We start from the raw sequence: 27,488 nt of genomic DNA, 5'->3' as shown, positions 1-27,488 counted from the left end.
ACTGGATGTTGGTTGCGGCATGTGGGCTCTCAGTTGCGGCATGTGGGATCGAGTTTCCTGACCAAGGATCGAGACTGGGCCCCTGCATTTGGAGCAGTCTCTTCACTGCTGGCCCACCGGGGAAGTCCCAAGCATGTTAGATTCACTCTTAACCTAACTCGTACATCACACATGTTCACATATCAGTTCAACAGACAGCTGCCTGCTTAGGAGAGAGCACAAATGAGTCTTCATAGTCTCCACAACTGCCCCGTATCCTGTTCAGGAATAGCGACCCAGACATTTGAAACAGGATGACTAGCATCGTCTCTAGTTGGAAAGAGCGTCTTACTACTAGGGAACAGAGCCTCAGCCCCAACTCTGACGCCTGTCACCCTCAGCACAGCAACATAGAAGGGACCTGTGGGCAGGTTCCCCCGTGGTCCAGTGGTTAGGACGCTGAGCTTCCACTTCTGGGGGCCCCTGTTGGAATCCCTGGTCCGGGAACTAGGATCCTGCAAGCCACAGAGTGCGGCCAAAAAGGGAAATTGAGGAAGGCCGAGATGCACTGTGGAGCTACAAAGGGTCCCTTCCTGCCGTTCGTTGATTGCAGCACTAAGGAGTAGATGCCAAACGGCAAGATTCTTCACGGTAGATGTTCTGAAAATCGCTGTAAAATGAGAAAAACCCAACTACTAGAGAGATGATCTAAGAAACTTCCAGAATTTCTTTCGGACACTCAGGTTCAGCCAGCATCGGTTTGGCGTCGTCTTTGTGCTCCTTAATTTCATGTGTTGTGCCATTCAGTTCTCCCAGGTGGGCAGACTACAGAGTTTTTGGGAGAAAGGACTCACAGTCCAGTCGAGCGTGGTTGGCTGGGCTAGGCCTGCAGCCCAGGCCCACGAGACTCCGGCCCTGCCCTGCAGCGGGTCTGCTCGCGCTGTGCCCTTCCTCTCAGACAGTCCCTCCTTCCGTGCCCCTCAGCTCTGCCTGGAACGCTGGTCCACAGCTTCCTTAAGAACGTTCCTGTTCTGCTGTCTGTACTAATGGTAATTAGTTGCCAGCACTTTCTAGCTGGAAAAGACTCCTTGGAGGCCAGCATGTTTTTGGCAAAGTTAGAAATACCCAGTCAGTGAAATACCAAGTTTGCATGAATCCTTGTGCTCACAGCCCCTAGGTCTAGGCTTTAGAGGTCGGCCTGTGACCTTATAGGGTCCATCCTCTCCAGGTGGCAAGTGAGCTCATTGAGCCTGCATTGTCTTGGTCCATTTGGGGTGGGGGCATAGTGGTGGGACTGAGATTAGATATTAGGCTGGTGGAAAGTAATTGCAGTTTCGGACCGTGAATTTTAAATCACTGTGTGTGCTCAGTTGCTCAGTCTTGTCTGACTGTTTGCGACCCAATGGACTGTAGCCTGCCAGACACCTCTGTCCATGGGGATTCTCCAGGCAAGCGTAGTGGAGTGGGTTGCCATGCCCTCTTCCAGGGAATCTTCCCAACCCAGGGATCGAATCCAGGTCTCCTGCATTGCAGATGGATTCTTTACTGTTTGAGTCGCCAGGGAAGCCCTTAAATCATTATAACTGTGCTCAAGCACAGCTTTATTAATCAAAATAGGAACCGTTACCATCAACACATTTTTGTCAATGAGGAATAAGTTTGTTTATTCTTGTAGCATAAAAATCTATGCTTTGGGATTCAACAAGCTCTTGGAAAGCATTTTCTGCCTCCTGTTGGTTGTGGAAGCGTTTTCCTGTAAGAAGTTGTCAAGATGCTTGAAGGAATGGTAGTCATTTCCCTAGTCTAAAATAAATATAAAATAAACAGCAAGTAATAAAGCGAGGAATGTGCATTAAAGTGATGTATAACATAACCACATTTATTTAAGAATGTATTCCAAAATCAAACAGCAAAGTTCAACAATGCAAGACCATAGTTACTTCTGCACCAACCTAAAGAAGATGCAATGGAGAAGGCAGTGGCACCCCACTCCAGTACTTTTGCCTGGAAAATCCCATGGACGGAAGAGCCTGGTAGGCTGCAGTCCATGAGGTCGCTAGAGTCCAACACGACTGAGCGACTTCACTTTCACTTCTCACTTTCATGCGTTGGAGAAGGAAATGGCTGCCCACTCCAGTGTTCTTGCCTGGAGAATCCCAGGGACTGAGGAGCCTGGTAGGAGGCCGTCTAGGGGTTACACGGCTGAAGCGACTTAGCAGCAGCAGCAGATGCAGACTGCTCACGACTGTGTTTTGATCTCTCCCCTCACACCAGGCCCTTGCCAGACTTCATGCAGCCAGCAGAGGGCGTCTTTAACTCTCAGGCTTGAGAGCCACACATGCCTGAGGCTTGGTTATCACCATCACCATGTCTAGGGAGTGCTCTATAAAGTCATCCATTCCAGCCTTTTAGTTTATGTGGAGAAATTCAAGGCCTCAAGTTACTAGTACTGAAAATGGAGAGGAATGCAAATTCGTTAGCTAACCTTTTGTTCTGCAAATGTTTCTTTTAGGTCAATCAGGCATTTACAAGAAGCATCAGCCACAGATGGAAAAGGCAAGTTCCTTTGTATTGTTTGTATTCTTTTGCTCTTTTGGCCAGCCTTCCCTAAAGCCTTGTGCCTGGGTACTGCAGCGGGGGGGGAGGGAAGGCTGGCTTCCTGGGGGGAGGGTGGGTGGGCAGGGGCTTTGTAAGAGCAGCCCGGTTGTTGGGGGTTGTTGGGTGACGAGGCGGGTGGGGAGCGTTGCTGAGCCCAGCTGTATAAGGCTTGGGAGTGACTCTGCTTACCAGATGATTCACCGCATTTCCATTCGTGAGTGTGATCCTCACCTTCTCAAAACTGAGTCAGGAGGAGCAAATGTTGTCTTGGAAGGACCAGATAACACCTCCCCATGCGAACAGAAGGTCTTATGGATCCGGGATGGCTATGTGTAAAGCGTCCCTTCCTGCTGACTTAAAACACACTTTCAAAATAGATGTGTCGGTATTAATTTAAAAAGAGACTGATGCCAGAAAGAACCTCTAAAGCGATCTGATTTTTAAGTTGTCGTGCAGTTAGAACCCTTCTGCTGCTTCTTGGTTTTCCGACTCGACCTCCTAAGTCAGAAAAGAAACTGCAGAGAAAGTGTTGTGTGTGTCTCGGGGCTTATTTGAATCATGTCCAGGACTGCAGGGTGCCGTGGGCCAAGTGGGGATTTCAGGCCACAGGGGTCAAGGAGCCAGACTCACAAAGGTCCCACCTGCCTCTGGATCCATGAAGTCACACACCCAGTGCTGTGCTAATGTTCTTTAAGGCAGATTATTCACTTGTCGTTAGATAAAATATGTTGTCAATCTGTTTTCTGATTGTAAAAGTAATGTGGATTCATTTTGGAAATTTTGGTAAATAGTAGGTAGGAATCTTCCTTCACACTTGCTGTATGAGTATCACATCATTTTCTCTAATTTGAATTAACCTGACTTCAAGCCTTCCCACCAGTGTCAGGCACAATCTTGGATTCTTATTGAGAGCACAATACATAGTCTGAGGCCCACAGTAGTTCCTGTTGAGATTCCTGCTATCCGGGTCTTGCTGTGAGTAGCCTGGTGTGTGAGGGTCATGCCAGGCTGGGAGCCTCAGTCAGTGCTCAATTCCAGGCTCCCAAGGCCCCTCGGCTCCCCGGGGGGCCACAGGCCCACCCCCTGCAGAATGTGCCAGCTCATTTTCTTTCTAGTCTCAGGAAATAGCTCTCTCGTGTTTTTCACTCCTTCCTTCGAAGGCCCTGGGTTTCCTTCTCCCTCTGGAATGCCCTCGGTGATAGATTCTTTTCAGTGAGCTGAAGCTGGACTGTGCTCTGCAGAAATCTTTTGCTTTTAGCCTGGCTACCTAGCCTTCCTCTGAGCCGTGGATCTCATAGAACCCTCCTGCCTTCTCGCAGTGGATGAAGGAAAGCTACTGAAAACAGACCACAAATGAGAGTCTCAATAAAGCATCTTGTCACAAACAAGAGGATCCAAAGTAGAAAATAAAACCCACCTTCTGGGAATACCTATTGTTTGGGCATTTTCTTGACTTTTTTTCCTTCTTCTATGCATGTTGTATGTAAAATTAGTTTTGTTGTTATTATTTTTAATGTGTGCATACCGCTGTATTTGTTCACGGGTTTTATTTATGTTTTGGCCGGGTTTGGTCTCTGTTGCTGCTCGCGGTCTTTCTCCAGTCGCGGGCCGTGGGCTTCTCGTTGTGGTGGCTTCTCCTGTTCTAGAGCACGGGCTTTAGGCACGTGGGCTTCAGCAGCTGCAGCAGGCGGGCTCAGTAGCTGTAGCTTGTGGGCCTCGTCGCCCCGAGACACATGGAGCTTCCACGGACCAGGGATTGGCTGTGTCCCGTGTTCTTACCCACCACACCACCAGGGAAGTCCCGTTTATTATTTCTGTAACTTAATAGATCTTTCTCTGACTTTAATGTGTTGAGATGTGACATTTTAACTTTTTTAAATCTTTTTACACTTGTGGTTCTGGGTTCACTTTTCTGACCATTCGACTGAAAATGTCTAAAAACCCTAAGGGTACTGTCCTCCAGTCGATCAGTTTTATCTGTCCTCTTCTTCCCCTTGGTGAGTTCCTGGTTCTTCCTCAGCACTGCCTTCTCCCGTTCTCTCCGCCATCCTGACCCTCTGGCACCTCTCTGCCTTCTCCACCTTCCTTTTAGAGGACATGAAGGGTGACTGTGGCAGTTAATTGTCTCTGTGACCATTTATTCCATGAGAAGTTGACCGTTGGCTGAGCATCCTGGTGAAGTGTTCTCCCTGGGATAGATGGTGCAGCCAGGAGGGGTCACCCCTGCTCGCCCACATCCGTAGTGAAGAGAAGCATCATGGAGCAGGCATGCTTTTGTCATCGTCCAGGGCGCATGAGGCAGTTTCCTATTCCTTCCACCAGGTGACAGCAAGGGGCCTCTTGAGTGGAGGGCCAGTCCGAGAGCTGGAAGTCGTGAGGGCACACCAGGCTCGAGTCCACCGTTCTCAGGGGGACAGACCATTAAGAAAGCACCCACTTCCCATCAGCAGATATCTCAAACCCTTTGAAAGGGGGACAGAGTAGATGGGAGTAGGGGTGTCTCCTTGATCTGAGTTCCTCCATTGAACTGACTTAGGCTGGGGGTGCTTTTGAGCTCATCTCCAGACGCGTGCTTCACTCTGCAGTTTGAGAGCTGCGACACTTGCAGAGTCAGGGCAGCCATGTCCCCGCGATTGATGTCTCCCCTGCAGAGAACTCGGGCCAGCTGGCTGTGCTGGCAGGCCCTCCTCAAACGTGACTGCTGAGTGGCCGTGCCCCGCCCTGCCGCCCAGGACAGTGGTGCGGCGGCACGGGAAGGCTCGAGTGAGCACACCGCCCGTGGACCCCTGGGTCTGGGATGTGGTGCTGACCCTCTGCTCCTCAGTTTGCCCTTCCTGAGATCTCGCCCATCCTGAGACAGCTGACAGAGTGAAGGCTGTGGACGATAAAATCTCCTGCATTTGGAAGCTTTTCGCTGGATGGAGCCTGACACTTTGGTTCTTATTCTTAGGCTCATTATTCCACTGACTAATTGCATGACCTTGACAGTGACTTGGGCTTAAGAACGTCAGCTTCTTAAGAGTGTGCCGCCCAAGCTGCCTGATCGCAAGCAGGGGCAGCACTGTCTGTCGCCGCTCTGCCTGCACTTGGGGTCCATGGTGCTTTCAGAGAAGCTGGGCTTGGAGTTGTTGACGTCTTCGTCTCTGGGCTCCTTCTGACTGAAGCTGAGAGAGTGTGAAGGACGGCATGGAGGGCGAAGCTGCCCACTGTCCTAGTCACGCATTCGTCTCCTCTGTCACACGTGCTGGCTCCTCTCACGTCCTTTGTCATTTGGAGTCACTGCTGCGCCGCGTTCTGAGAGGCGGCTTCATGGAGCCTTCACAGGCACGTCCGACTCTGCTGCCGCTGCGTTTCAAGCCCGCCAGGAGTCGCCGTCTCTGCCCTTGAGCCTGCCTTCCTATTCCCTTTTCTTCCTCCAGTGTCATTACCTCAGAGGATGCCTTGGGGATACACGCCCTGCGTCTAATTAACAGTCTCTGTTTCTGAGCATCTCCCTCCCCACAACCCCCTTGAGTTTCTGAGGAAAATTTCAGAGGAAGCGTTCTGGGGAATCTTAGCTTTCACATGAGCTTCAAAAGCCCTGAAACAAATGGTGGTTGGCTGGTTGCTGGGGGGGGTGGAGAAGTGGCTTCATTCCAGCCACTGCCATGTTCTGAAAGTAGCTGTGACCTCGAGAGGTCACAGCGGTTCGTCAGGGCAACCATCCTCCAGAGGGTCCTTGGGGTCAGAACTTTCTTCGTAATTCGATGTCATCAGCCTTCTTTGCTGTTGATTTTTGCACTGATGGCGCAGAAGCAGTGGCGGGTAAGCCAGCTGGCACCTCAGCAGGCTGCTCGGCCGGGGCACCGGACTGCTGTGGCCGCTGCCTTCTCTTCATTCTCGCCTACTCACGGGTGGAGAAGGCTCGCGTCACTGAAGAGAGCCCTTGATGAGTTAGGAGAAACTTTCAACGTCGGTACATCGCAGCCCTTGGGCTCCTGTCTTTCACGGCTCCGAGTGGAATGGGACACGCCCAGGAAGCACTTGTGCTTCCATCTTGAGGGAGAGCACGTGTGCGGCGGTGTGAGCTTGTGAGCTCCGCCAGCTGTGTTCTCTCGGGCGTTTTGGGGCTCTGCTGGGTCTCTGTTACTTTTGCACGGGCTTCTCTAGTTGCGGTGTGAGGTCTTGGCGTGGCAGGGGCTGCTCTAGGGAGTGCGGGCCTCAGTAGTCGTGGCACACAGGCTTAGTTGCCCCGCAGCATGTGGCATCTCCCCAGACCCAGGGGTCGAACCCAGATCACCTGCATTGGCAGGCGGATTCTTGACCACGGAAGGCCCAGGACACTGTTTTTATTTGAAGGAATGATGACAGTCAAACTACAGTTACTCAGGCCTGGGCTTTTAACAGACATTTTCTTGAAATTGAATGAAATGTGTATGTCACTTCAGGAAAGCAAAAAGTATTTGTTGTCAGTGATCTCATTTTCGCTTGAAAACACAGGTTTTAATTTAGGAAAACGTAGAATCTACCCCTGTAAACTTGACAGCTTCCCAGTTTTTAACAGACATCTGATATGGACAGAGGTGATATTAATAAATGTAAATATTTCATGATGAATTTCAGTATTTCAGAGATCTCCTCTAACTCAGTGAGAGAATATTTTCCACCTGATCAGTGCATGTTACACACACATGAGTAAAAGATCTGTTCAACGCTTGAGGTGGACCAGCGGATTGCACTGTGACAGTATGGAAGTTCACTGCTGCAGTTTCAGATTCCCCGTCTTAGTTCCCCATCTTTAAGAAGCTACCACTTGTCAAGCTGTAATGCAAAATCAAAGACGACTGTTTGCAGTTCTCTGAGAAGGCCTGCCTCTGATCAGGCCCTATTTTTTTTTTAAATAAACTTCAATCAGAACACTCCCTCACATCAGACTGAAGGCAGAAGCAAATATGAGAATCCAGTTCTGTTCTATTAGGCCAGACGTTAAAGGGATTTGCAAAAATGGGAAACAGTTTTACTCTTCTCCTGAAATTTGAGTTTTTTATTTTATGAGGAAAACATTGTTTATATTAACACATAACAGATTTATTTTTGTTAACCTATAAATGAGTTATTAAATATTTAAAAAATTTGTGTCAGTTTCTAATACGGTAGGTACTGGTAGACTTGACCCACATTAACAGACGCTCTGGAACGTGGGAAGGGTCCCGAGACTGAAAGTCTGAGAGCCGTGTCTTAGGGATGAGACTTGTTGAGCCTCTGCTGGTCACGAGCGGGAGCGGAAGCTGCCTGGCTCTCTTCTCCTGTGCCTGCTGAGCCCGTTTCAGACTTAGTTGGCCATATTCTTGTGACGAAGATGTCTGTTCATTCTGGACAATTAAGGGGGGGGAATGTTTTATTTGGGTTTATTCATATAAACAGGCCGAACAAAAAACCCACTGCCGAGAAAGGAAGAGAAGTAACCCTCCGCCTGTTTTTGTAGATAAAGTTTTATTGGAACACAGCCGTGCTCCTGTGTACACTTGTGGTCTGTGGCTGCTTTTGCGCTGCAGTGGCAGGGCTGAGGGGCTGTGGCAGAGACCACCCGGCCCAGAGGGCCTGAAACACTTGCTCTCCAGCGCGCACAAAAAGAGTCTGCCGGCTGCTGGCTGCTGTAGACATTCAAGAGATACCATCTTAGAAACCGCACCTACAGTGTAGCGGTGTTGACTGACTTCCCTCTATATTGAGCACTGTGAAAACTGTAAAGCTCACCCTGCTATTTACTGAACTCCAGCTCTGTGTCCAGAGCTGTGTTTCTTGTTGTTTGATTGGAACAATAACTTTTACGTCATCCTCTGCTCTGATATTTTACCTAACCTGTTACTCTAATGGGAATCCATGATTTTCTTTAAGTAACCTGCTGGCTCGCTCTCTGGGTGGTGTGACAGAAGCATTCATAAAACGCCCGCATCTCCTATGGCGTGAGGTGAGGGGGCATGGGTCAGGCCTTTGGAGGGTTCTGTCCTGTGCTCAGGGCCGCCTCACCAAAGCACGTGGCAGCCCTCTGACCCTGCTGTTTGTCCCATGGCGTCCGTGATGCCCTACCCCGGCGTGTGGCACCCAGGTGTGGGCAGGGTTGTGTGGCCTTCAGCAAATTTTCAAACAAGTCTGTGACCGTAGGAAGGGTGAAAACCATAGCTAAGTAGACTGTCATTAGAATGAGAGGGAAAAAAAAAATCTAGTTTTTGAGATTGGCTTAAAACAGTGATTTTTAATTTCTTTAAACCCCAAAAGCTTTCTCATCTCAGATCACCCAAAATTCCTTCTCTTTTGTCATCCTGGTCACAGCTTCTGGGCAACATTTTGAAATGGTCACTTAACCGGGGATACCACCCTGAGTATGTGTAACCTACAGCCAAAAGCAAAGGGGCCCCTCACATCCCTAGGCTGAGAACCCGCTTCATCTTGGACACATGGCCAGTTTTTTAGCCTGTGTGTGCTCCATTGCTAAGTGGTGTCCGACTCTTCACGACTCCATGGACTGTAGCCCACCAGGCTCCTCCGTCCATGGGATGCTCCAGGCAAGAATGTTGAAGTGGGTGGCTGTGCCTTCTCCAGGGCATCTTCCTGGCCCAGGGATCGAACCCAGGTCTCGGGTCTGCTGCATTGGCAGATGAGCTCTTTACCACTGTGCCACCTGGGAAGCCCTGTTTTTTATTAGGCCTTTGAAACACTGGGGACCTGATTGCCTGAGGGGTCCCTCCCTTGGCCCCCCGGCAGGCCTGCTCAGCCGTCTGGGTTCTTTTTCTGGGGGGTATCAGCACACATGTGACTCCGGGTCTCGAGGCAGACACAGTTGAAAGCAACTCTTGTTGACTGCTGCAGCACTCAGGGAGGTCAGGTTCTCTTCTTGCGGAGACGTTGTTGCTGCTGGCCAGGCTGTGTCTTCAAGCAGCGGGATGTCTATCCATCTCCCTCGCCGCAGTGCACTGAATATGTGCCATGGGCACAGCCTTGGGGTGGGGAGGGTGGGGCCCAGACATGCTGCTCAGCGCAGCTCATCATGGTAGCTTCTGGAGATGGTGTGATGGGGTGATTGCTGACCGCAGCAGAGGCGGAGACTGCTCGGCCCTGAGGACCCTTCAGCCCCCTAGCAGGGGGTTCTCTGGTGCAGTTCTAGAGCAGAAGGGAAGAGAGAGGCAGAAGCATGCTTGACTCAGCAAAGCCCTTCGCAGAGTTACGTTCCTCGTCAGCCACTCTCTTGGGCCATTCTTGTTTCTTTTCGCTAGTCATTGAAGGTAAGCTTTTGCTTACAAGAAGATGCGCGCACAGCTCTTAACTGTGACTTTTGACCACTCCTGGGTCACTGGAGTGGATGTTTTAAGTGGACTGTGGAAATACCACGTTTTCACATGAGCCTCAACAGAGTGAAGGTCAAAAATTTCACCTGTTAGTAGTCCTTCTTTTCTTAGCAGGCCCTCTCCCACCCTCGTTCCTGACACCTTCTCTGAGATAGGTTAGTGGGGTCTCTTAATGAGGCCAGAAGGTGCCCCATGAGTTAATCGCTCCCCAGAAAGGACGCTTTGGGAGCAGGGTGGTCCCAGGTCAGGAGACGCCTGGCTCTCTCAGGTCTGTCCCCCGCCCAGAGCAGGCCCGCGCCGGGAGCGGAGGCAGACTGTGGAGCCCGTACTGTTGAGAGTGAGTCAGCCCGAGTCTCCCACTGGCCTGGCTTTGCCATCACACTCATTTCACTGGTTTTTTTGTTTGACTCAGAATTCCTCCATAGCAGCAGGGAGGAAGCAGGGAAAAAGCGGGTAGGTAGGGCGGATGTTTTTAAGCCTCGAGGCTTTCTGGGAAAGGATTGTTTGGGAAATTTTCCACCTGTAGGAGACTCTTGTGGGCCTTCGCCTCTGTGTGTCCCATAGATCTATCGGTATTGACCCTCAGGATGGATTGCTGGCAGCTCCCCGGCATTGACGAGCATGTCAAGCCACCATCATGTCCCTGGGCCACTGGTGAATTACAAGGCTGTGAATTGCCTTTCTTTCAGCACAAAGTGTGGGGATTAAAAGCTTGGTCCTTGGAGAGAGGGTCTTGGGTTTGAGCGGTGCCCTCCTCACTTGCAAGCTGTGTGACCTTGGTAATGTACTAAACCCTACAGGCCTGAATCCTTCACGTATGAGGCATTGGCGGCGATGACCCTGCCCTCATAGGGTCTCTTGTGAGGATCACACGAGATGAAGCTTGAAGGGTGCGTGGCCTGGTGCCTGGTTACTGCTCAGTAGATGTGACCACCAGCTTGTTGTTGTTCAGTTGCTCAGTCGTGTCTCTTTGCGACCCCGTGACTGTAGCCCACCAGGCCCCTCTGTTTATGGGGTTTCCCAGGCAAGAACTGGAGTAGGCTGCCATTTTCTTCTCCAGGGTATCTTCCCGACCCAGGGATCGAACCTGTGTTTTCTGCATTGGCGGGCAGATGCTTTACCATCTGAGCCACTAGGGAAGCCTTGTGACAGCCAGCCCTGTTGTTTTTCTCATGGTCCCGGTTCCAGGACCATCAGGGAAGACCGCCTGGGGAGTAAGGGCACGGTCTGTCATCTTGCCAGCCTGTGTGGTAACCCTGTGGTGTAAAGAGGGAAGGTAAGGTGACGGTCCAGGGAGGGGGTGGCCTTTCCTCTGGATATCCAGGCTTACATCTGCTCACATGCTGCTGCGTCAGAGGACTGTCTTGTTAAGCATGTGAGAGGCCTGGGCTCCTCCCGCCTTGGTGGGCACCTGTTCTGTTCCCATCGGTAAAAACCGTCTGCCAGAACCCAGAGTCATGGCTGTTTTCCTGAGCATGAGTGGGAGGGAGAGGAAGCCACAAGCCGTAGCCTTGTAGGAGCTCCTGAAGCGGCTGGGCTGCTCCCCTTCCTTGCCTCCCATCCCTGTCCTTCCCTGATCCCTGGGAGGGTTTTCAGAACCTTCCAGCCAGGCCTAGTTCCAGAAGAGTCAGGGGCAAGTTGGGCATCTGTCTTGTCAGTAAAGCCCTCCAGGGCATTCTGGTGCTTACCCCAGTTAAGAGCCATTGCCAGGAAGAAGTTGTAACCCACCGTGAAGAAACTCTCCCGTGAAGGCAACTGATGCCCAGAGAAGGCAGTGCAGACTGGGCACAGGCCCATGGCGTTCTGATGGTGCAGGGACCGGAGTGCAGGTCTCCCGGCTCCTGTCCGAGGGATTTTTCCTGCCACCACACTCATTCTTTTACCATATTTGCTGCTTCTCGTGGTGGGTCAGAAATAGCCCAGACCTGGGGAGCCTACACTCCCGCGGGAGCCCAGCCCTGCCGTGGTCCTTAACTGCAGGGAAAGCTTTTCTGGAAGGAAAGCCAAGGGAGGCTTGGGATTCCAGGCTGCGACCTGCTCCATCACTGCTCCTTGCATCATGCTGGCGAGGCTGCCCCCTCGGAGCCGGTGCCTCCCCGCCCAGCAGGCTGATTCAGCGTGTGCATACAGCCGCCCGCTGCCAGGAGAGCCCGGGGCCACCGCTGGCTCCTGGTCCCTTATGAGCGCCTGGGTTCCTGCCAGAGGTGGCAGCCGCTGCGGCACAGCCACTCGCGGACTGAAGCTGCGTCCACCTGAACAAGGAGTTGGGGGTGCTCACTCTCTGCGCAGCCGAACATCAGAGTGCAGCTTCAGCTGGCCCTCCGTCACTGCCGTTCCTGCATCCTACACGCCACAGGGCCTCTAGTCTGTAGTGTTTACCTTTGGGGAAAGAAATCCGCATATTTGACCTGAACCGGAGCAGGTCACATCTGTGTTGCTCAGGGATCAACTTAATCCTAATATAATCCTAACGCTTTAACATCAGACGCTCCTCCACTGCTGAAACCCGTGAGCTGTTTGGGTTCCACGTACCGCCTCATCCATCCCCCAACAGCCCCAGTGGTAGGTGGTGGCAGTGGTTTTGTCTTACAGGTGAAGGAACCGAGGCTCAGAGAAGTTAGGCACCTTACCTGAGGTCACACAGCCCATAAACAACACAGATGGAATTTGAACTCAAGGTGTTCAGATGTGCAGGGCCTGCGCTGTTACCCACTTATTTCTCACAATAAGTGAGCTTTATTCCTGCCTTCGCAGCCTGGGCTGTGGCAAGGACACCTTATGGGACCCCAGAGCCTGATCCCATAAGCAGCAGTCTCGCAAACAGATGTTTTTCTCTTGACTGCAAGTGATGTCCATCGTGACGGGTGGGTTTCCAGATCAAACTTGAGCTCGTGCGTTGCGATTGCATCTGTTAGAGTCACCACTAATTGTTCCTAAGGTCCGTTTATTCATCCTAGCACGGGTCCTGGGATGACCTGGCGTCATTGCCCATGCGACGTTTCCCCATGGGGCCTGGACGTGGGTGTGCAGGCTCACTCAGCGTGTGCTTCCTGGCCTGCCTCTCTTGCGAGTGTCTGATGGGCAGCCCTGCTGGCATGCATCCCAGGGAGGTAGCAATGTGGTGCCTTCCTGTCCTCTCCTTTCCTCTCACTCCCATGAGACCTGCAGCATCCTAAGCCCCCTGCCTCCCCTCAGTCAGCTCTGCCTCTGCCCCTGATTTCCTTCCCTGTGATGGCAGGTGGAGGGCAGGGTGGCTTCAGACTTCCCCTGAAGAATTCTCCGGTATCCTCAACGTCACCCCTGCTCCCCAACCACGAAGGTGAGGTCACCTCGTTCCCCACTCTGCACTGACAGGGACCCCACCACTGCTTAGAGGAACCTCCGAAAATTCAAGGATTGTGACCTCAGTTGGATTCTTACTCTTTCTTTCTTTTTTTTTTGAGCCACACCGCATGGCTTGTGGGATCTTAGTTCCTTGGCCGGGGATCGAGCCCACACCCCGGCAGTGAAAGAGCAGCTTAACTGCTGGACCATCAGGAAACACCCTGGGCTCTTATTCTTAATTCTTCCATCCTTTCTTCAAAGAGGTTGTTCGAAAATGCTGATGTGATCTAGGCTCTGCCCTGCTCGAGACCCTCAGGGGGCCTCAGCACCCTCAAGGAGGGCCGCCTGTTGTCTGCGTCTGACTCAGTCTTGGGTTTTGTCCTCCACCCGGCAGAATCCCCAGCCTCTCCAGCACCTCCAGACCTGGGTGCCTGCTCCTCCCAAGCGTCCTCTTGGCTCGACCTCTCCACTCTCACTCCCTCCTGAGCCGCAGGCAGGCCTCTGCTTGGACGCCACCTCCTTTGGGAATCCTGACCCCCCCACCCCCTGCCGCGTCCCGTCCCCTTGGTCTGCCTCGGGAGCCCTTCATTGGGGGTGGCCATGGCAACCATGCATGTCCCGGCACGGCACCTTGAAATCCAGGAATAGAAACACGCCACTTCTCCCGATGGGTTCTTGCGGAAGCAAAGGCAGGAGTTTCATTTGCCAGGATCTATTTCACCAAGGAAAATTGAGAAGAGACTTCTAAAGCATTTTCATCATTTAAATGGTCCGATTGTTGGTGCCATTCTTTCTCAGTTACTCACAATGAAGCGGATTAAACGTCCAAATGTAGGAGCGATTTGCTTCTGTGGAAGGGCCCCAGGTCTCAGAGGCCACCTGGATTAGTGGGGCAGAGAGCAGCACGAGCTGGCCGTCTATTGACCGCCCCTGGCGTGAACAGGTTCGCGTGCATGCACAGGAGGAACACTGATTCACACAAACGTGCAGAGTTTTAAATCTGGTGACACAGAAGTCATTTGGCACTTCTTGGTTTCAACATCTTGTCCTCAGTGAAACGTCTCCTGTCCTGCAGGTGGGCGTGGGGGTGGAGGGGGAGTCCCTGACCCCACCCCACACTGCCGGGGTCTCTGTGGGCCGGGCGTGGTGAGGGGGTGGCCCTGATCCAGCGCCTCTCCTTCCCTGAGGACGGAAGCCACTGCCCCTGGGGCAGGCTCCACAGTCACCGCTGCATCCCAGGGCCCGGCCTAGAGTCAGCGTAGATGAAAAAGGACAGAGAACCAGAGAGACTTAATAACAGAAGGACCACGAGAGGGATTGCTCGATAAGAAAGCTCTGGTTTATCTGCCTCCTTCATTTAGCTCCTTCAGATGCTACATGAGTGCGTGAGTCCATCGCGCTGTAGACACGGGTGTCAGAGCCTCTCAGTTTGGGGCGTTAGAATTGCCCAGGTCTGAACCTCATTTGCCCACTCTGTTTCTCAGAGCAGTCTCTTAACGGATACTGTTAGTTGGTGATCACCTTGAAGGTTAATTTAGGATTTCAGGAATCTCTTTGGGAACCTAAGCTCAACTGCCCCCCCCCACCCCCGACTAATCACGAGCCAGAGGAGGGAGACAGGGGAAGTCAATCCGTCACCATCCACAGTTCCATTCCTAAAGGGAACCAGTAATTAAATGCTGTTAAGCAAAATTAATTTGCCTCCTGCCGGAAGGTTGATGATGAATGAAAGGCTTGCTAATCGGAGAGGGAGCCAGGCTACCCTCTGTGGTCATCAATATTTCATGGCCGTTGGTGGTGGCAGGAAGTTAGCTGTTCCTGGCTCCCTGACCTTGAGCGCTCTTGGAGGTAGGACAAAGCTGGGGAGGTTGTTTTTAAAGGGCTTTGTTATAAGACAAGTGAAAACCTAAGTGAAATTTGCAATACACACTCATGGGTTAATTGGATTTACACCCTCAGTTAGCTGGAGAGTCCCCTGAGACCATTCCTAGTGGAGTTGCAGCTCTGTAGCCGCAGTGGCAGAGCTGAAATGTTTAATGATGGCTTTGTGGGCTGGAAGAGTTGGGATTTATAGTGTCTGCTAATTTCTGTGGTGTCACTATCCTCCCAGGAAGGCCATTGAAAGCTTCTGAACCCAGGACGGGGAGGAGCGCTGCTTTGCTGGAGCTGGGGGTGCCAGCCTGCTGCCCCCACGATTCCCAGATCCTGCCTGGAGATAGGGGGAGACCCTGGCAGGCTTCATGTCCAGAACCACAGAGGTGCCCCCAGGTGGCGCCCCCATCTGCGTTAGCCTCGGCCCCTGGACCTCGAGTGTGCTTGCTGGTGACGAGCTTTAAAAATGAGAACAGCAGCAGCCTCTCATGGTGTTGTCTTCTTCTCCCCAGCTGCTATTAACTTGGCGAAGCTGAAACTTTTCAGACATTACTACGTCCTGGTGAGTAAAAAATTCCTGTCTGTGAATAAGGTCAATTCGAGGAATAGAGCTGATGAACTAGCTCCTGGGAGCTGTGGGGATTTCATTGAACAAAACCAAGCGGTGGCTGTAGACATGGGGAATTAAGTGTCTGAGCGCTCACTGCTAGGCTTTAGTTCTGAACCTGGCTTTACACACTCAGAAAAGTAACGCACGCTTGATATCTTTTAAATGCAGGATGATAGGAACACAGCGAAAGCCATTTATGACCCTGAACCTTCTGCTCCTTCCCTTTTCTTACTCCTCCCCCAGGTATTAACGGTTAACAGTTCAGTCATTGTTTCTCTAGATTCTTTTCTAGGCAAATGCCATGCATAGCTGTTCCTTTAACTTTTTTAAAAAATTGGCTTACAAAATTGGGATCATGTCTAAAAACATGACTGAAATGAACACGAAAAGTCCATATAAGCGTACCACCAGAAGGAGAACTTGCTGTAAAATATTAGGCTCATAGATTCCTGGAATGTGTAAGCTATGGGTCTCCTAGAATTTTGCTCCCCTACGCCCAGACAAAAGCTTCAGAGTCGTTTTCGTCTGTGGTTTTGGCACTGACCGTCATTCTGCACAGTCCCTTCCCCGTAAGCCTGTCTGCCCTGGGCACAGCCCAGCAAGCTGTTCGCTCCCCGTGGGTCCGCATGTTGAATCCTTGTCATGCCCTTCCTTACTAGGGTACTTAGGATGACTGGTCCTTCCTCTGACTGTAGACCTCTAACATTCACAGGATCTCCTGAAGAGACTAAAAGCCAGTGTTTTCCCTGTATGGTTTTATTTTGCTGTTATTGCTGGAAAACATTTCTCAAAGCCTGGGACTAAAATACTGTTACCCTTTAGGGCTGGAAATCAGCGGGTTATATACGAGATTTTATTTTCTTGGGCTCCAAAGTCACTGCAGACAGTGAGTATAATCATGAAATTAAAAGACGCTTATTCCTTGAAAGGAAATTTTACACACCTAGATAGCTTATTAAAAAGCAGAGACATCACTTTGTTGACTAAGGTCCATCAAAGCTGTGGTTTTTCCAGTAGTCATCTATGGATGTGAGAGTTGGACCATAAAGAAGACTGAGCACCGAAGAATTGATGCTTTTGAATTGTGGTGCTAGAGAAGACTCTTGAGAGAGTTACTTGGACTGCAAGGAGATATAACCCGTCAATCCTATAGGAAATCAACCCTGAATATTCACTGCAAGGAAGGATGCTGAAGCTCTAAATACTTTGGCCACCTGATGCGAAGAGCTGACTCATTGGAAAAGACCCTGATGCTGGGAAAGATTGAGGGCAGGAGGAGAAGGGGCCACAGAGGATGAAATGGTTGGATGGCATCACCAACTCACTGAACATAGGTTTGAGTGAACTCCGGGAGATAGTGAAGGGAAGCTGAGCATGCTGCAGTCCACGGAATCACAAAGAGTTGGACATGACTTAGCAACTCAACAACGCTACACCAAAAATGTATGAGAATTTGGTGAGAAGGAGGTTGCTCAGGAGTTAAGAGCAAAGTATCCTGTCCATGGGAGTGACTGTTACCAATCAATATCTTAGTCACCTAGAGAAAAAGAGGAAATCCTCTCAAGTAGTGGAGAGTTTCATCTCTCTGCTGATTTATTAATTAGCACTGTAAGTGTCAAATAATTTTCTTCAGGTAACTGCTTTCCCCTTAGCAGACTGTTGGAAGAAAGTAGTGCTGTGATTTCTGCATTGACTTTGTTCTTGCCTCTCTGTTCCTCATTAGATCGTATGTTACATATACTTCACCAGGATTATTGCATTTCTCCTCAAACTCGCTGTTCCGTTCCAGTGGAAGTGGCTGTACCAGGTATGCTGCTCAGGGGACAGTGCCAGGGAACTTGTGTCTGAGCAGGAAGTCTCGGAGTAACTTGAGATGGTTCCAGATTTATTTGGCAGTGGCCACTAAGACCGTCTGTCTCTTCTCGTGTATAGTTAAGATGTGTTTGTCCAGGAAAGCTGCTGGATTACATGAGAAATCTGGAATTGATTTAGTTTTCAATTTTAAAAGTCCTTGAAGAGAAAAAAACCCCAGGCAGAGAAAGCCTTGCCCAGTATAATTCAAACCTCAATGAAATGGGGCCCTATCCTTCAGTAATAGGGCTTAGAATAGCTTAGAATCCAGACCTCCCTTCTTCTTGTCCATTGTTGTTGTTATTTCAATAATAAAGTTATCTTTGCAGTATATTAGAGCTAGTTTAACTACTGGTTAGTCACCAAATGATTTAGAGACTATTTTTTGGAAGCTCTCACTTGGCGCTTTGGACATTGTAGGGAAATGTATGTATATAATGAGCTCTTCAAAGATGCCAGTGAAGACTTAAAACAAGGACTCTCAAATGTCCTCTCTGGGAAGAAGTGAAAGTCGCTCAGTCATGTCCAACGCTTTGCGACCCCATGAACTATACAGTCAGTGGAATTCTCTAGGACAGAATACTGGAGTGGGTAGCCTTTCCCTTCTCCAAGGGATCTTCCCAGTCCAGGGACTGAACCTGCAGGGATTGAATCTCCCAAATGGCAGGTGGATTCTTTACCATCTGAGCCACAAGGGAAGCCCTCTCTAGGCAGAAGGCTTCAGCAAGTCCCCTAAGGAACATGGTCCCCAACGGTCAGCTTTGGGGTTTGAGTGACTGATCAGTGAGCGGTGGGTTACTGGGGACAGGGGAGACTGTTTGTTTGGTTCCACTGCTTTCTGAAGAACAGTATTCTAATCCCTTTACGTGGGGATGGTTTTAAAATTCGCAGCTCCTGGATGAAATGGCCACGCTGGTGTTCTTTGTTCTCACGGGGTATAAGTTCCGTCCAGCTTCAGACAACCCCTATCTACAACTTTCTCAGGAAGAAGATGACTTGGAAATGGAATCTGTGTAAGAATCTCCTTTCTTCCCTCCCCTCCCTCGCCCCTACCTCACTGAGAGCAGCGTGGTGTGAACGGGAGCAGCTGCTCTCTGCAGATTATTGCTTCAGAGGTGGTCCCTCTATGTTTAGGTGCAAGAGATGGACACTCAGGCCCCAGGCTTTTGTATTCAGGTTGAGGTCCAGTATCTGCCAAGCATCACTTAGTCTTCAGGGGAAGTAGAACTTGCCATCCTCTGAGGCATTCTTGGAGCCTGCTGCCAGCAACTTAGCAGCAAGAACTTGGGGATATCCTTGGCCTGTTGAGAACTTTTGGGGATGGATAGCCCCACTTCCCATTGGGCCTGCCGGTGGAAGCTCAGGTTTGACAGTGTAATCATCCAAGTCATCTTTAAGTCCGCTAATGATCCTCGCACGTCCTTCGTCGTCAGATGACTTGATGGCTTTTCACAGCTAGCACAGTGACTTGACCTATATCTGAGCTGTAAAAAGAGCGTTTCTGAGTCACAGGCTAAGTGACTCTAGGGTCCTGTTTTCCGGGAAGGGGCAGTCATTTTCTAGAGAAGTGAATAGTGATTGAGAATATTTGCTTGTAAACTGATGAACTCTGATGGGCCAGGTCAGCAGCTGTGTTTGATAACGCACCTGCGGCTGAGTTCCTCCCTCCCTGTCCACCCTTTGAAGTGTGTGGCCTCTAGCACAGGTGGCCTTTTCTCTCTTCCCAGTTCAGAGGCTGAGCCTTGACCCACGGCAGGCTCCGCTGGGCTGGCGGGCAGGTCGGGCAGCGTGGGATGCGCTCAGCTCCTCTGTGGAAATAGTAATTGGAAGCAGAACCTGCTTCTGGGCCCCAAACACCAGCTTCCTGTTGTGCAGAGGAAGAAACCCCTGTTAGAGAAAGTGGAGGGGAGCGCAGGGGGACCGCCCGATATGCCTTTTCCAGAAGTAACGGAATCCGAGCTGGGACCGCTGGCTGAAAAGGCACAAGTGAGGGCCCATCTGGAGTGCAGCATGCGTGTGTGCTTCGTCGCTCAGCCGTGTCTGACTCTTTGCAAGCCCTGTGGACTGCAGTCTGCCAGGCTCGTCTGTCTGGGGGTCTCCAGATAAGAGTACTGCAGTGGGTTGCCACGCCTTCCTGCAGGGAATCTTTCTGACCCAGGGATCGCACCCGCGTCTTATATCTCTTGCGTTGGCAGGCGGGTTCTATACCACTAGCACCACCTGGGAAGCCGAGAGCTAAGTATACATTTGTTTTTTGCTGTAACTTGTTTGGGACCACATTTTACAGAGCACCTCTTCCTGCTGGGTTTCTTTTCAGAAACTCCCCTGCCCTCCTCCCTCCACCTGCATCTTGCTGTTGCCCCTCCTCTTTCAGTACAGGCTTCAGAGCATCCCGCATCCCCCACCCCACCTGGGTAGAGGTGGTTCCTCGTCCTGAGCCGTCATCAGGCCTGCGTCCTGGCACTCCCATCCTGTATGTCTGGGGTGGCTCTGCATGTCCACCTGAAAGACTGTCCGTTCTGCTGGGCACTGGGCCCCCTGAGAGCACCAGTTCCAGCTTGACCGCTCTCTGTCCTCACCCCAGGCCTGTCATGATGGAGGAAACGTGGTTTTCTCAGTTGGGCCACCATGTGGTGAGGAATATTTCCTTAGGGAAAGCAAGGAAGCAAAGGCTGTCCTAAGCCTGCCGTCTGAGCCGTCCCTGGGTTGTGATGCCTGGTGCCCTGCCCTCAGCATCCGCACGTGTTGAGCTCCGCCTTCTTAACATGGTGCGGCAGCCACAGAACCAACACTTGACACTCACCAGCAGCCTCTGCAGGAATCCCTCGGTTCCCGCAGGAACCGCCTCCCGGTCTTGGCTTTACCAGAAGTACAGATAACCCAGAAGAAAAGCCCAGCCCTGGGGAGGACTGCATGACCCTGAGGCAGCAACATGACAACAGAAGAGAAGGGAGAACCTTTTTTTCTCACTCTGTATGAGATCGTTTCTCCACTGTATGATCCAGCTGGACAGACGCTAGCTGTGTCACATGTGGAGCCACTGAGTTGCCGTTTGTAGGTAACGGGACCTGGGAGCTGGGGGTGCATAGGAAGGGTCCTTGGAGAGAGTGTGCTGGGTTGGCTGGTTGAATTTTACTTCACTGATTAGGAAATTCCTCTTGGTCCAGGATGGGGGACAGAGGTGCCTCATGTTTCTTAGAGTACTTCGGAGATGCTGGGCCGGGGTGTTTGTTTTTAAGGCTCTTTCGTAGAACGTTTTTAGCTTCATAACACTGAACAGAATTGAACAGAGGATGCAGATATTCCCTCCGTGTGCCTCCCACCCCACACGTGCGTAGCTTCCTCCATCGGCAGCATCCACTCCACAGGGCCCGTTCCTTACAACTGATGAACCTGCGCTGACTCACCATCGTAACCCCAGCCCGTAGTTTACAGTAGGGGCCGCTCTTGGTGTTGCGCACTCTCCGGCTTTGGACAGACCTGTACCGCCGGTATAGAGGTGTACAGCGTCGCTGCAGCGCCCAGAAGTCCCCCGGGCTCCGCCGACCAGGGGGAGCTCGTGTCTGCTCGGTGTTCCCTGCGGTGGAGCCGTGAACACGGAGAGCCTCAGGCTCTGTCTGGCTCCCACTTTGTGAGGCAGGAGGCTGGCCTCTCCTGGACTCCACCTCCTCAAGGGATGTCGTGATTCACTCCCGGTCTCTGTAACGGTCAAAGAGTCTTTGGGCCCAGAAGGTTCCTCAAAACCCGTGGTTCTGTCCCAGGTCTCAGAGGTGAGCCACTGTGGCTGTTTAGTATAAAGTGTCTACAGCTGATTAGCTTTTTTTTTCCCCCCCAGAATGTTAGTTATGACACAGATAATGATGTCATAATTGTGACTAGTTTTATATATATTTATATATAAAACATAGAACTTTGTGACAGGAAGAGAGAGAGATTAACGTTGGTTGTGCTAACAGCTGACATGCCGTGACTCAGCACGGCGGAGCACCTGGCTGCCCGTCATGACAGTTCTGGGAAGTCAGGATGTGTGTATCCTGCAGCGCAAGGGGGAGGGTCACGTGACCAGGCGCGCTCACAGGGCTCAGCTCGCCGAGCAGGCCAGGATTTGAACCCGGGTCTGTCCTACTTCAGAGCCAACACCCCGTAGCCCTGGGTGGCGCTGGGCTGCAGTGAGCGCAGCCTTTTACTCAAAGACTGAGGTTTCCCTCATTGGTGTTTTTTCCCCTCACTCAGAGTGACGACGTCAGGGGTGATGGAGAATATGAAGAAAGTCAAGAAGGTGACCAACGGCTCGGTGGAGCCGCAGGGCGACTGGGAAGGCAGCGCGTGACGGAGCGGCTCGGAGGGGCGAGGGCAGAGACTTCTAATTTATTCGCAGTCCGGTTGGTCAGCGGGAGCGTCGGCCCCTCGCGACGGCGACACCGCAGAGCTCTCGGCTGGAGCCAAGCACCACGGAGACCCAGCTTCTCACTCTTTTCTGGACACCTGGTGCGCGCTGGTGACAGGCAGCTCGCATTCTCCTTCAGGTGGGAGTGGCGGGGAGGGAGTGTAAGAGGAGGCAGGGAAAGGAAGCCTTTGTTTTTAATTTCTATTTCCGCTTTTTAATTGGGGAGCTCTTCAGGGAGATGCAGTTGTGACCCAGTGTGTAGCAGGGAGTGCTGGCAGATGGGGGACCCCGCCGGCCCGGGAAGGGTCTTCAGGTGGTGAGCTGCCGTCGAGACGGGGCTCAGGGACTCACAGAGAAGGCCGGGGTGGGGGCGGGGGGCAAGTGTCACTGCATCTTCAGGGAGAAAACAGATGAGGTTATTTTACAAAGAAAATCGAGACTCAGTGTAGCATGAGGAGCCTGCCCCGGGGTTCTTGGCCCTGAGTCTCACCCCAGACCTTCGTCCTGAATTCTGAAAGTGACCAGGGGCAGCGGTTGTCTGAGGGCCGTGGTGTCACCGTCCGTCAGGGTCCTGCTCGTGGCAAAGTTTCCTGCCTGATGGATGGACAGAACTGTGTTCTTAAGCTCGAAAAGCCGCCTCTGCTGGGATTTCCCTGGCTTCCCCAACAGCTCAGGGCAGCGCCGTCTCTGGCGGCCCTGTGCGCTCCTCTCTCAGCTGCCCCTGCCCTGTGTGATCAGAAGCGGAGGAATGGGAAGGACTTTCCTTCAGGAGCAGCTTGGGGCAGGAGGGGTCCTGTTAAAGCAAACCCTTCAGTGCAAGCAAGCTTTCCCTGTGAGCCGGGCAGGACTCGAGAATGGAGGAGTGGCGTGGACCTCGTCCCTGTGTTCCAGGAGCACGCCTGTGAAGAAGAAGGGTGTGATGAGTGGTTCTACTCTTGGGGTCTGGGGATGGGGAACCCCTTTCAGGAATCTCAGTGAGGTTCTCTTCCAAACTTGCAGAGCGTGGAGCTGAGCATGGGTGGGGACGGCACTGCCGCTCCGTTGGGAGCCGAGGTCTTTGGATAATGGGGCGAGCCCAGAAGGTCCGCCGTGACCCGGGGCGTAGCAGGGCTTGCCAGTCACCTCCTGCTAAGGCTCCGGCTGCCGGGGCCCAAGGCGGGGACTGAGACACCGTGTCGGGCACATGGGGTGCTGGCCATGCAGGTGGCTCCCAGCTCCCGCGTGTGTCAGAAGCCTGAGCCCTCCCTCACCTCCTGAGTGCCAGACGGTGACGGCGGCTGGGGGTGCTTCTTGGACCACTGGCCTGGAGGGGCCGATGAGAAGCCACAAGATTTAGGGGTGCCGCTCAGCATCCCTGGTTTAGGAACCTGAAGAGTCTCTACTGAGAAAACAGTGGTTTTCCCTTCCCTGTGCCCCTGACTGTTCCCAGCTGACCATGAGGATGCACGCGTCCCTTGTGCGCTCTTTGATATCCCCCCGTGCTCTCCCGGCACGACCTCCACGGGGCTCGGTCCCAGCCCAGTGTGGAGAGGAGCGAGCAGGCTGGCCTGACCCTGCCCTTCGCCTTTCCACAGATATTTTCGGGGAGGTTCGTGTGTTCGCCTGTCTTCAGGAGCCAGGAAATATGCCCTGAGTATTAGCTAAGGGACTTTCTTTTTGAGTTAACTCGGAGCCGTGCAACAGGAGAAGGAAGCGGCCTGGAGAACGGGGGCATTTTTCCAGACTCCTGTCTTCCTGTGTGTAGACGCCATCCCCACACCTCAGGAACGTGTCTCCTGCCGCGGCCCAAACCCCCTGCGGTGCTCGCCTCCGAAGGACTCGTTTGCTGTTTGTCCTGCGAGCCGCTGTCCTTGACGAGGCCGTAGACTTCTTGGCAGGAACCAAAGGTTTGAGGGACACCCCCACCTCTCCCCAGCCCCCACCCCTGCCGCCCTGAGGGTCTCCATGGAGGTGTCTTCAGTTCCTGGCCTGGAGACAGGGACGGCAGTACGTGCAGATGAGGGCGCGCGTGTGGGCAGGCCCTGGCCCCCTGCAGCCACAGGAGGGCAGGAGCCCCCCAGGCTGGACCATCTTCAAACCCCCGTGTCCCCCGCTCTGGGCGCCTCTAGGCTCACGGAAGGGCTGAGTTGGCTGCAGTGGTACGGTCCTGACCCTTCAGGAGCAGGACGGTACAGGTGAGAGAAGGTAGTGGATCCGAAGTGAAAGTCAGGCCGAAGCCTTCCTAACAAGTGGGTCGTCTGCCCGCCTCCTGTGTTGTAACTGGCAAGAAGGTTTGAAGTCAGGCCGATGAGGAAGGAAAATCAAAGCCCCAGTCCAAGACCAGGCGGTGGTAGTGCCCGCGTTTCCAAAATTACTTAAGCTCTTCATCCTGTTCCATAAACCTGTGGTTGTCCCTCTGTCGCTTGGATGGCTGTGAGCAGTGCTCAGCCCTCACCCTGGAGTGACGATGCGGGGTTGGGGTCCAAAGCCAGGCCTTCTCCCCAGCAGACAGCCGCTCGCTGCGGCCTGACGGTCAGAGCCTGCGCGGCTCGTGCTGGGCGCTGTCGGAGTGGTTAAACCCTCCCTCTTAGTGTTGGAGGATCGGGCAGAGAGGATTGTGTGTGTCAGGAGTGATCAGTGGTATTTATAGCTTCGCTTCCTGCCCCTGCTCCCCGAATCTGTCTGTGAGAGACACCCTTGCCTCCTCTGAGAAACCGGCCGTGGACCAGAAGTGCCACTGGCTGCCAGATTTTAGGAGGTAAAGGGTCTGTTTTCCTTTAATAAAGTGTGTATTTTGCTAGAAAAGCACTTTTTGGACAGTAAGAACAATCACTGATCTCTCCCTTTTTTAGTTGTTGAAATCGTTGATCTCTTAATCCTAACTCTTAACAGTGGCCAGAGACTCCATTAGCCCATTTCTCCGTCCCTCGGTGCTGTAACGTTTTAGCGGCGGCGCGTCCGCTGAACACACCTGGGGGCCCGTTCTCTTGTAAGGAGAAGCTTGCTCTAGTGTAGAAGATGGTTTCTCAGATCATATCCTGAGCCCAGTTTTCTTTCCAGAAACCACTCTAGAGTAAAATTTACAGGGTCCCCCCACACACACACCTTGGACATATCCAGCCAGCGAAGGCAGCACCCAGTCTCTTCATGATGCAACTCCGTGGGGCTGTCAGGGCAAGGGGTCTGCTCCCTCGCTGTGACCTCCCCACGACCCACATCCCTCTCCCTCTCCCCTCGCTCTCCCCTCCTTTTGGCCCAGGCCCGTCAGGTCCACGTGGGCTCAGCCTGGGAACACAGGCTGAAGCCCTTGGTGCATTGCATCATTTTCTGCCAGCAGCTGTGAGAAGGATGTATTTTCCAAGCGCAGGAGAATTTTATCCCGAGCACGTATGATCGCTTTCGACCGTGTGTGATGTTCTGCCCCCACATGGAAACGGATGTCTTGTTTTAGTCCTCACCGACCAAGGAGTGGTGTCACAGATGCTGGTTTCCACTGTGAGTGGCTCTGGCCATCTCCCGGGGCCTGAGACAGGCTACCCCACACACCCTGCAGAGCACTGGGGCCATTGGTGCTTCCTGCTGCCCAGCAGCTGAACTTCAGAGGAGCCGGGTCGTCGCCCACCCCTCCTCCTGCCCCACACTCCACACCTCACCCGTGCTTCCCTGACCCACCCCAACCTTGAGCAGATTCGGAATTGGCTGAGTCCAGGGTGCTGTGGCCTGCGGGTTTTTCTTCTTCTTCTTCTTAAGAATTCAGTAAATTAATGGTTTTCCCACTGAAGAAGTTAAATTAGATTTTGTCTTGATACCTCTTGGTATATCAGAAACAAACCACACCAGACTTTCTAGAAGATCTGCTCCTTTACTCCGCTTTTTTCCCAGTGTTTTCAGGCAGGAGGTCTTAAGAGCTTCACCTGAGTTGATGCTAGTCCTTGTCACCTCCACCTGGAATGCAGTTATTGATTGGCAAGCTGGACACTCTCCAGCTTCCCCCAGGGTCTCTCCTCTCACCTGGCGATGCACCCGCCCACTCTGCACGGTGTGTGCCTGACAGTGTTTCTGGGACATGGACACGCACCTCCCCTGCGGGGCTGTGTGAAGAACGAAGCCAGGGGAGGGACAGGGAGGTGCCGGAGCCAAGATTCGCTTGTCACACCAGGGACCTTTGGGCTTCCGGCTGTTTGGGAAGGGGGTCCCTGATTAAGTCAGTAAAGGTCAAGGTCAGACAGAGAACTTAGCTCACTCCCAAGACAGCAAGCTTGTCTTGAGGCAGGGTCTGAGGTTTGGTGGTGGGCAGGCATATCAGTCAGGGAGCCAGCTGTCAGCCTTCTTAGTATTTAAGACACTCATTACAAAAGGATCCAAAAATCCTGTCTGCACAAGGGGGTTTCTTGACGCCTTAAGCAGCTTCTGCAGATCGTAAAATTGGATTTACCTGGTCATGTGACCTCAAAAGAACTCAGACACATCCAATCCAGAAAATAAGTTTCATTTGGGGGAGAAAATGTCTGTAAATATTCTTTGCTTTCCAGGTTAGTTTGGGATGCAGAGGGAGTTGTCAGTATTTTTTTTTCTTTTTTAAACGCTGATGATTATTGAAGAGTATTTATGTAAACATATAACAGGTGGGGGTTCCGATCAGGGTGATGTAGAGGGTGGATTCTCTTGCTGTGATGCGAACATGTAAAATAAAGATTCTATGGCGGAAATGTATGTTTGTGATCCGAGCAAGTCGCCAACTCCTGACTGCTGTCTCTCCACTTCCCTCTTATCATTTTTTTCTTTGTGATTTTTTTGTTCATTAAATTAGTGAATGCCTCCCACTCACTCCTGCTGACAATAGTGACACCTACTAGAGAAGTTACCGTGTCTTAGCAGATCTGTGCAGCTGCTACCGAAACACAGACATGGCTGCAACTCCAGAGGCCGTGTCTTAGAACAGACGGAAGAGCAGCTGTAATTGACGAGGGTCCTGCCTGCACAGGGGTCGGGGTGCCTTCTGAGCCAGGTCCTGCGCACTGCTGCCCCTGGATGGGCTCTGACGGCAGAGACCTGGGGCAAAGCCCACACCTCGACAGGCGTAGGTCTGCCCCCTTTCGAGGCTGGTTATCCCACGTCAAAATCCAAACAATCCAGACTGCCCTGGTGGTCCAGTGGTTAAGAATCCGCCTGCCAGTGGCAGGGGACACAGCTTCCATCCCTAGTCTGGGAAGATTCCACGTGCCTCGGGTGACTAAGCCCAGGGGCCATAAGTACCGAGCCTGCACTCTGGAGCCCTCGAGCTGCAATTACTGAAGCCCGCACACCTAGAGCCGGCGCTCGGTAGCAAGAGAAGCCACTGCATTGAGAAGCCCTGTACAGTGAAGAGTAGCCTCCACTTGGCACAGCTAGGAAAAGCTCGCACACAGCAGTAATGACCCAGTACAGCCCCAAATAAAAAAAATTTTTTAAAAAAGAAAAATCAGAGGAAGTCATCTAATCCCAAACTCCTTATTTTACTAGAAATGTTTTAAATGGAGGTTTAACTTACATACAGTAAAATTTACCTTTCAGACATACAGTT

At 52.1% G+C, this 27,488-nt stretch overlaps 1 protein-coding gene across 5 annotated transcripts in view; it reads left to right on the top strand.

Moving 5' to 3' along the window:
- GPR107 (G protein-coupled receptor 107) overlaps positions 1 to 27,488 on the top strand; it is a 65,191-nt gene that overhangs the window by 31,155 nt on the left and 6,548 nt on the right. The window contains exons 14-19 of one of the 5 annotated variants that reach the window (XR_009599725.1): positions 2,492 to 2,535; positions 15,611 to 15,660; positions 17,432 to 17,515; positions 18,451 to 18,572; positions 19,505 to 20,613; positions 21,793 to 26,638. Coding sequence is in view for 3 of the 5 variants with exons in the window: in XM_012161177.4 (XP_012016567.3) it covers positions 2,492 to 2,535; positions 15,611 to 15,660; positions 17,432 to 17,515; positions 18,451 to 18,572; positions 21,793 to 21,889 (397 nt within the window). In the remaining 2 variants the exon portion in view is untranslated. The other 4 variants (XR_009599724.1, XM_012161177.4, XM_042245530.2 and 1 more) reach the window with 4 other exon arrangements.

This window comes from Ovis aries, chromosome 3 (genome assembly GCF_016772045.2).
Source record: "Ovis aries strain OAR_USU_Benz2616 breed Rambouillet chromosome 3, ARS-UI_Ramb_v3.0, whole genome shotgun sequence".
Classification (NCBI taxonomy): Eukaryota; Metazoa; Chordata; class Mammalia; order Artiodactyla; family Bovidae; genus Ovis; species Ovis aries.
This window is presented reverse-complemented; position numbering and strand designations above follow the sequence as displayed.